At 42.0% G+C, this 9,566-nt stretch overlaps 1 protein-coding gene across 1 annotated transcript; it reads left to right on the top strand.

Moving 5' to 3' along the window:
* Window positions 1-2,736: 2,736 nt before the first annotated feature.
* Window positions 2,737-6,959, top strand: FABP5 (fatty acid binding protein 5). The gene is made up of 4 exons (XM_021670584.2): window positions 2,737-2,875; window positions 5,548-5,720; window positions 6,052-6,153; window positions 6,693-6,959. The coding sequence occupies exons 1-4, from the start codon at window positions 2,797-2,799 to the stop codon at window positions 6,744-6,746; spliced, it is 408 nt and encodes a 135-aa protein (XP_021526259.1). The 5' UTR covers window positions 2,737-2,796; the 3' UTR covers window positions 6,747-6,959.
* The last annotated feature ends 2,607 nt before the right edge of the window (window positions 6,960-9,566 follow it).

A 9,566-nucleotide genomic window follows, 5' to 3' on the forward strand; every position in this document is an offset into this window, starting at 1 on the left:
AAATTGCATCTGTCTTTAAAAAGGCAGTTTTCTAAGCCACTGGAGGAAGAGTTGCTAGTAATTCTTGATTCTTCAGTCATTTTCATTCATAAGAAGAATGTGTTATTATCTTCCAGTATGAGGGAAGACATGATATAGCACCTGTATTACCTATGTGTTACTAAAAATAATGACCAGCACAGTTACTAATGTTTGTAAGAACAGGTTAGGATAAAACTATTGTTTCTTGTTTCCTATATTGTAATTAATCACAATCAACTGATAATTCTCCTCCTTCTTTCCAACAAGGAAATACTCGACCATCCCCTTAAAGTTACATGAGACTTCAATGAAATTTGTTTTCACAGCATTTTTGGTTTTACACCTCATAATGGCTGCAAGGTAAATAGGCTTTTATTTTACTTTGCAGGTGAAGGGAGTTTACTGCTTTTTCAGAGCTTAAAATCCAATACCATTATTCCTGAGAAGGAAAGAGAATCTGAGTAGTAGAGCTTAAGGGGCATTAGGAATAATCTACTCCAATCATACATCTGTATATTCACCAGATGAGGCATCTGAAAACAAGACATTAAATGTGTTTCCCTGAAGAGCAGAGCAATCCCCATGCCCTTCTTTGTTTCACAAGTCACAATAACAGTTATTATTTTGGCCATATATCTTTGTTTTGTCCGTGCCTTTTAACACAAAAGTTTTATTTCCACTCACCACCTTGAAGACTGTGTTAAAAAAAAAACACCTTAAGTTTTAGGTAAGGCCTTGAGGTTAAAGGCTGTTTCTTAAGTACCTAAGTATTGAGTACTCCAGTGCCATTCTCTTTTTGATATTTCTGTAACATGTTTGATTATGATAATTTAAAAATTAGTATCAGAGTGCTACATCCTGACTATTATTACTATATTCTATACAGAAATGGATAAAACATGCTGAAATGACACATGAGCTCAAGTTCAAACACACAGGAGCTCCCTCCCTAGGAGCTGCCTTAAGTGCCTGGGAGCCAGCATTTTCCATCACTGAGCAAATGATGCACTCAGCTTCCCTCCGAACACAAATGTTTTCTGAGCAGTAGAATTTAATATTTAGGGTGTGTCTTAAGCTGCAAGACTCCCTGACTTTATTCTCATCTGGGAATTTTTGCTGCTACAGACAACTGACAACATGCAGATCCATACTCTATCTCTTAAGATTTTCCTTTGGAACTGATTCCAAATGAAACTTTCTCAGGGAAGATGTGGCTAGAAGCTGGGTATGCAAAGCATGTCTATAGCAAGGCAAGCCAGAAGGAGTGAGGGTCAAAAAACTAGTTATAAAATTTAAGGGAGACATTAGGTTTTAATAAACATATTCTCCAACCTCAGTGATTAATTTTTTCCTTTTTTGATCATCTGGCCGTGTACTTAGAGAAGACTCAGTTCTCTGAAAATGGATTACTTTGAGTATTCTCTGCAATAATTTAATTGCAGGTGTGGGACATGCAGACTCTTACTGGGAAAACAACTGAGTGTTAAAATGGTACCGCAAGGAAGACTGGGGTGATCCTAAACTTAGGGCAGGGACCGGTAACTGTGGTTTCTACTCAGAGCTCCATCACAGCTCCCCTGAGCCCGAGGCAGTCAGGTGTGGTCCGATTTCATAAGGTCTTCGGTGAGTCGGACCTGGATGGGGATTCTGGTTCTACCACTATGCGAACTTTCTTTGCCCTATTTTCTCTTTTGAGAAATTGGGGTAACACCCCTAGCAAAAATTTAGTGGAGGTCAATATCTATAAAGTGCCCAGGAAGCACAAGTAGCACTTAGTAGCTACTCAATAAATGCACATTATCTCTATCGAAACGGCCAGCCTGTGTGGCAACTTCCTCATCATAGTCCAGCTCACCTCCAACGGGGACCCGGTAGCACTAAGTAATAAATTGTCAAAAGTACACTTTGAAACGTATTATGTTCTACGCACATGTGTAGGGTATTACTATAGTTCAAGAGAAAGAGAAAATCCGCTGGCGTCTGAGAAGAAACCGTTAAGGGTGCATTACGAAGGGAATATAAACTAATAAAACATTCTTGACTGGCAATGACAATCACTGAAGTTGACACTTCCTACAGACTTTTAGTTTAGAAACCGCACTTTCCGAGACGTCCCCCATCCCAACAGGCACCTTCTCATAAAATCCTCTAGCTCAACTCAGCGATATGCCCACTACTGGGCCAGGGAGATCAGCGGATGGGGAGAGCGGGTTCTCTCAGGAGGGTGCGGAATGTGGGTTTGTCCACTGACAAGGAGTAGAAGGTCAGGGAGGCACCGTAATCAATCAATAAACCAAATAACCATTAATCACTTCCTGTAGTCCCAGCCCGGCGAGGGCTAATCGATTGGTCTGGGTATTTTGAAAGGAAAAACGGCGGTGGATAGGCTGTCAAACGGAGAGGTGCAGGAGAGGCGGGGCCCGGCCTCCAAGTGCCCCCTCTGGCTTCCTGGGCCTGCAGAGGCGCCGAAACGTGCAGGCGCCGGCGTCCAAGGGGCGTGGGGCGCGCCGGGCGAGTCCTTGCTTGCAGGAGGCGCCCGCGAGGCCTTGACGTCCCCTGGCGAGAGTAGCAGGTTCGCACCTCCCGACCCGGGGAAGGCCAGGGGGGCCCGCGGCGGGCGGGGCGGGGGCCGGGCGACGCGCGCCTCCTATTGGCCGCGTGGCGCCGCCCCGCGCCGGCCGCCCTTATAAAGCAGCTGCCGGCGCCGGGAGCCGCACTGCACGCTACCCGCGCCGACCCCGCTCTGCTAGCTTCGCACGCCCACCCGCGCCCACCATGGCCACAGTTCAGCAGCTGGAAGGAAGATGGCGCCTGGTGGACAGCAAAGGCTTTGATGAATACATGAAGGAACTAGGTGAGGCGCCTGGCCTGGCAGCGCCTGCAACGTGGCGTGTGTGTGGCCGTCTGTCCCTAGGTCCCCGTCAGCGTGTCAGGATTCCGGAGCAGGAGATGCTCGGCGGCCTAGCCCCAACCCCTCCCATCTTCCCCACCACGCGGTCCTTGGGTGCAGCGCGCGCAGCACCACGCGGGCATGCGGCGAGGAGCCGGGAGCGTGCGCGCCTCCTGCCCCGCAGTGGGCGGCAAGATTCCGGAGACCGTCCACCTCGTGGTCCACCCACCTCTCTTCTGCTTCTTTCCCCTCTCCCAAACGGCAGCCACTCCGCATTGCCTCCTGTCCTTTAGCATGCGCACCCATCACCCAACGCTGCACTTTTTTCGACCCCCTCCAGGCGACCCTCTGTTTCCCCTTTATCCCTTCTTCACTCATCCTTCCCCTTCCTGCCACCATCCTGTCTCTCCCGTTTACCCCATCGTGGCAGCACCCACTCCCCTTTCCCACCCTGTCGTATCTTTTGTTTCTCTATGGCGTGCAGATCCTCCTCCCTTTTCTTCATGGGGACGCGATGCTGGCGCGCGGTTTCCCACAGAAATCCCTTAGTGAGTCTGAGCGGCTCTACAGCTTCAGCTTGTATTCCTCTGTCCGCCCCATCTCCCGCAGGTCCTCTGCTCGCTCTCACCAGTTGAGCCGAACCCTTTCGGTTGACACCCCATGGAACACCGGGGCCCCCGAGAGGCGTGGCGCTGGCGGTGCCGACCTGCTGCTGGCACTGCCGGGCCGGGGCGTCGCAGTGGGCGGGTGGCCTGTGGGAGGAGCGGAATGAGGCCGACTGTGCCTGGGGGTAGCCTTGTGTTGCCATCCTGGCCTCTGCCTTTTGAGGGTGAGGGACAAGGAGGCAGTGGGGCTTTGCTGGAAAACCGTAACAGTAACTGCTTAGCCTTCCTGCAGCTAACTGCCTGCAAGATGGGTGTGGCCCTGCAGAAGGCAGATGACTTCTTGAAGTGTTCCCTGGGAGAAGGAATCTCAGTAGGGAGATTCATTTCTCTCACTCAAAACAGTGCTTCATTATAAATTACTGCCCTTTTCTATGCCACTGACAGAGATTGCGTGCTGGTTGAGACATTGGATAGATTGCAAACAAAAATGGACCTTTGTCACAGGCCACTAGGAAGTGAGATGGAGTTAGCATAGCATGGATCCTCTCTGGAAGGGAGCTTCCAGCGCTAAGGGACAGCTGGGACTTATGACGGTGCTTCAGAAGCCGGTATCCACAAATGTTAACCTGGTTGCTCGCTGGTGAAATAACTACTGTGACCCTCTGTTGATACCCAGTCGCTGTGGCACTTCAGAATCACTCAGTACCCTTTATCCAAGACAATGTGGTTTAAAGGCTGGTTTATGGTGAATATGAGTGTATTTATGATACTATCAGTAAAGTAAGAAGGCAGTATTTTTCTTTTTCCTTGTAAACCTGCATCAAGATGACTCTGGAAAAAGCGATTTACTGCACCTGTCCAATAAATACAGTGTAAGTGTATGTGTATGTGCACAAGTTTAAGGCCAGATAACATTTTTCTCTGCCTGTAGAAAGCAAGTTACGTTTAGGTTTGGAGGGCTTGTTTCCAGGATTCTGGAGTCTTGAAGGTTGTCAAGACTCAGTTCATTAGGGAGCAATCAGCATGTGAAAAGAGCAGAGCCATTTATTTGTCCAAAGTGAAAGTACATAATGACTCAATTAACAGCATAAGGCCCCAGCCCTGAGCTGGCAAAAGAGAAGGTTCCAAGGGGAATTTTAAAGCCTGGCTGAGTGTTCTTCATCAAGACAATCACGCTGCATAGGTTGTAGTCTCCTTATTTATGAAACAGTGATTTGGCCTGGATCTAAGTTTCCTTATACATGTTAACTCTAAGGAGAAATAGATAGATCATAAATGAATATATAATTTAATATGATATTTTGTAAATGTCTAAATCAATTACTATATTGACTTATACAGCTATGAAATATTTTTTATATTCAAGGGTAAGATTTTGTTTTCCATTTGTTAGCATCATGATTGTGCTGCTGACTTTTAAAAGATTGTGCTATTGAATATCTCAGAATCAATTTCTATTTTGTGTAGTCTATTAATCAAATATTTATTGAGAGCATTGATATGCCAGACAGACTAAGTGCTGGAGTCATAGAATGTAATGGTTGGCAGAATCCAGTAAAAAGAAAAAGACTGAGCAAACTCCTGAATTTGCAGTTTTGAATGCTTTATCTCCACCTTCTATCAACTGCTTTGAGTAAATGAAATTTGGAAGTCTGCATTTCTTCGCTAACTTTCTGAAAACCGGCATAGCATGGTGGCCAAGAGGTCAGATTTGGAGCCAGGGTGCCAGTGCTCTTGGTTCCCAGCTCTGTCACTTCCTAGTTGAGCAGTCTCAGGTAAGTTACTTCAGTGCCTCACTTTCTTATCAATAAAATGGGGACAATAACATCTGCCTCTTACAGGGCTGTTGTAAGGCTTACCTGAATTTAATCTATGTAAAGTGCTGGCTCATAGCATGGGATAGGTGTTTATAATAGTTATCAATAAGCAAATAAGTGAAAATATGCTGTACAAAGTGATTACAATGGAATTACTGCTTTTATCATGTAAATGATGTCTTCCCATTATTTAACATGACTTAACATTCTACAGGAGTGGGAATAGCTTTGAGAAAAATGGGCGCAATGGCCAAGCCAGACTGTATCATCACTTGTGATGGCAAAAACCTCACCATAAAAACTGAGAGCACTTTGAAAACAACACAGTTTTCTTGTACCCTGGGAGAGAAATTTGAAGAAACCACAGCTGATGGCAGAAAAACTCAGGTCAGTCATGACATGTTTTAAAATCACAGAAGCTTCTAGAATGATAGGCTATATTAACATTTTTACTGTTTATAGGCAAGAACTTAATGAAAAAGTTATTTTATGAATTGAGTTTTATCAAATTAGTAGAAGTATCAACTTCATAGAATTAGCATCTTTTATTAGCTACTAGATTGAAAACCACAAACTATTGTGAGTAAAATCAATACAGGTTAATGACGTAGGCTCAGAAAGGAGGAGGTGAAAACAAAATGTTGATTAAAGAGGTTATGAGTCACGGAAACTCTTGTAATGTACTTGGAAAATTAAAAAGTTTACTTCATTTTTGCAGACTGTCTGCAACTTTACAGATGGTGTATTGGTTCAGCATCAGGAGTGGGATGGGAAGGAAAGCACAATAACAAGAAAATTGAAAGATGGGAAATTAGTGGTGGTAAGTGTCACACAGCTGTGTCTTAGCTTCTTGTGTGCATTCATAGTTCACATACCTGTTCTATGTCATTGATCATTAACAGAACTAAGTTTGGGAAGAAAATAAGGCAAAATAACAAGTTAAATACTAGAACACTGATTATTAAGAAAGCCCTAGTGGGGACAGAGAAGTGACATGACATAGAGGATTTGGCTAGAGCCGGGGCAGGGGGAGTTCTTGCTTTGCTGCCACACCACAGTGAAATCCTGGCAAGCCACCAAACTGCTCTCTTAGGCGTACATTTTTCTGTGTCTTTAAAATAAGGAATATTTGCAATGACCAAAAGAATAAAGATATATTCAACAGGTTAGTTTTCAGTAAAACATGCATATTATAAGCAAAACAACAGCTTCTAGTTTCTTTCAAACCCATGAATCCTGAATCTCCATCTATGAAGTAGATTACATGATTTCATAGGACTCTGATTTTAATGTTTTAATACCACCACTGCTCTGGAATGTAAGACTAACCTAACTTTTTAATATCTTTCCTTCTCCTAGGACTGCATCATGAACAATGTCACCTGTACTCGGATCTATGAAAAAGTAGAATAAAAATTCTATTATCACTTTGGACAGGAATTGACTATGAGAATGAACAAGCTCAGTTCAATGAGCAAATCTTCATACTATTGTTTCTTTTTTTTTTTTTCCTCATTACTGTGTTCAGTTATCTTTATCACAAACATTTTACATGGAGCTATTTCAAAGTGTGTTGGATTAATTAGGATCATCCCATTGGTTAATAAATAAATGTGTTTATGCTAATACATGTTGTATGCATTCTTTAAACCTTACAGGAAATTAGTGATGAGTTTTAATAATTATTGAGTAAATGCTGGGGTAGTCTTGAGGATGCTATATTGAGATGACACTAGCAATTTATATAGATAGCTACTCCTACAGGAAATACTATATCAATCATTTAAGCTTGCTCTATACTGTTTGAACTTTGTATGAACTCAAGAATCTTGAATTTCTGGCAGAGACCATTCTCATTAAAAGGTAGCTACTATATACACTTTATGATTCAAATTAGAGCAAAGGTTTAATTAACCACCGTTGACTAAAATACTTTTTGTGTTTTTATATATAAATATAGATAATATGCTATGTATGGAATAACTAGAATTCTAGTGAATCTCTATTCTATTTCTCTATCCCCAACACAAATATCCACAGTTCACATTTGAAGAAGCAGGCTGTTGGCCCTGAGCTAAAGCTTTGCATAAATGATCTTTAGGGCAACTGTCAAAGGGCTGATATGATTATGTCCATTCTGCAAATAAGAAAACAGGTTTTTGACTAGCTAACTAGTTCAAGGACAGGAGGTAGTTAAGAGCTGGATTGATGACCTATATCTCATCAAGTCTACTCAATGTGTTCAGTCATTCTACAACACTGCCTCTTTGCAGCTTGTGCAGAGATCTTGTCTAAAGTCCTTAAATGTACTAATTGAGACTTCTGAAACCACCCTCTATGTGCAGAAATGTTAACTGGTAAGCATTTTTTCTTAAGAATTACCCGTAGTTAGCAGTCAGTGGAAGTGTTCGACTCACCGATACTCTAGTCCTGTGATGTCCAATATGTAGCCGTGAGTCACATATGGCTATTGAACCTTTGAAGAGTGGCTAGTCTGAATTGATATGTCTATGGGATTTCAAAGGCTTAGTACAAAAAGTAAAATGCCTTATTAATGACTTTTTGGTATTGATTGCATATTAAAATAAATCCAGATTAGTAAAGTTAATTTTGCCCATTTACTTTGTTAATACAGCTAGGGAAAACGTAAAAATTGCATGTACTTTCATTTTTGTGCCATATTTTTTAATGGACAATGTTGTTTGGGACTTCCTTTCTATGTGAATATCAATCTTGCTTATTTCAGTATTTAGGGTTCTTCTTTCATCCACATTTTCTGCTTCTCATAATCATGTACATTTATTGACATTCTCCTGGAACCAAACACTGGGCCACACACTTTAAAGTGTTTTGTTAATTCTCAGAGCCATCCTGGATGATGTATATTCACTATAGTTTTTCCACATTGTGTAGATCAAGAAACTAAGGCCCAGAGTCTAGGTAATGATCCTAAGCCATACAACTACTACAAGTCAGAGAGCAGATTGGAGCACAAGTTTAGCTGATTGTACAATCTGTGCTATGTTAGCTGCCATGTTCTCATACCTATACTGCTTCAGATTATGGGCTGGAATATCACCTGAGGGACATTAAGCTTGTGTTCCTTACATGGGGGAGCTATTGACATTTGGATTGGGCTGTGGCAAGCATCATAGGACCTTTAGCATACCATCCTAAGATCATTGCCACAAAATGTCCATGGCACCCACCAGTCTACCCTAAACACTTAGTCCATTTCCAGGTGTAATTTAAGGGCATGGCTCCATGCCTAGTTAAGAACCACTGGGTAGAACAAGGGTATCTCAACCTCATGGTATCTGTTGTCATTAAAGCTCTTCCTTCTGCTAAGCAATTCTTTAGGGATTGACCCATCATCAAAAGACCTAAAACCAGTGCCATTGAAGATTAATTTCTATTGCCTCTTAACTAATGATATGCTGGAATGCATTATTTTTAGTTCTACGACACACAGGATCTCGGGAGCTTCACTTTTATTACAGATCTATCAGATCCGATTTCTTATGCTTCAATGTTTTGTTGTCAGCAACCTACTAGACAATACCCCATGAATGCATGTCTCATTTCAAACTAGTTTAGTCTTTCTAAAATGTAGTGTGGCAATTTAAGTACTTGGGGTGTTCAGGCAGACAGTCCTGGGATCCAATTCTGACTCTAATAATTGTATGACTTAGGGTAAGTTATTTAACTTTGCTGAACACTAGTTACCCTCTTTGTAAAAAGATACATTACCTGAATCATAGAGTTGTTTTAAATATTAAATTTGGTAATGCATGTGAAGCACTTAGCACAGGACCCATAATATAGGAAGGGCTTAATGTCCCACAAGCACTGCCCAATAAAACTTTATGTGACATGGAAATACTCTTTAACATCTGCACTGTCCACTAAGGGAGCCACCAGCCATAAGTGAGTATTGAGCACTTGAAAATGTGGTGAGTGCAACTGAGGAATTGAATTTTAATTTAATTTTTATTAACTAAAATGTAAATTTAAGTACCCACATGTAGTTAGTGACTATTAATTTGGACAGCATGGGATGTTTCCAAAATTGAAATTCTTACGTTTTAAAATTTCAAACCTGTTCCTCTTGCGGTATTCTCCCTCTCAATTCATGGGAATGTCACTTTTCCAATGTTCAGGCTAAATGTCTAATCTTTGATTCTTTCTTTCCCATCTTATATCTAATCCATTAGCAAATTATTTGTTTTACCA

This window comes from Aotus nancymaae, unplaced genomic scaffold, assembly GCF_030222135.1.
Source record: "Aotus nancymaae isolate 86718 unplaced genomic scaffold, 86718_ANA_hifiasm-v0.15.2.pri h1tg000036l, whole genome shotgun sequence".
NCBI lineage: Eukaryota > Metazoa > Chordata > Mammalia > Primates > Aotidae > Aotus > Aotus nancymaae.

What these genes read in the sequence shown, in the direction of transcription:
- FABP5 (XM_021670584.2), top strand. Translation starts at nt 2,797, where the DNA reads ATGGCCACAGTTCAGCAGCTGGAAGGAAGATGGCGCCTGGTGGACAGC. An exon ending in TGAATACATGAAGGAACTAG is followed by an intron (nt 2,876 to 5,547) that starts GTGAGGCGCCTG and finishes AACATTCTACAG; the next exon opens with GAGTGGGAATAGCTTTGAGA. An exon ending in AAGATGGGAAATTAGTGGTG is followed by an intron (nt 6,154 to 6,692) that starts GTAAGTGTCACA and finishes TCCTTCTCCTAG; the next exon opens with GACTGCATCATGAACAATGT.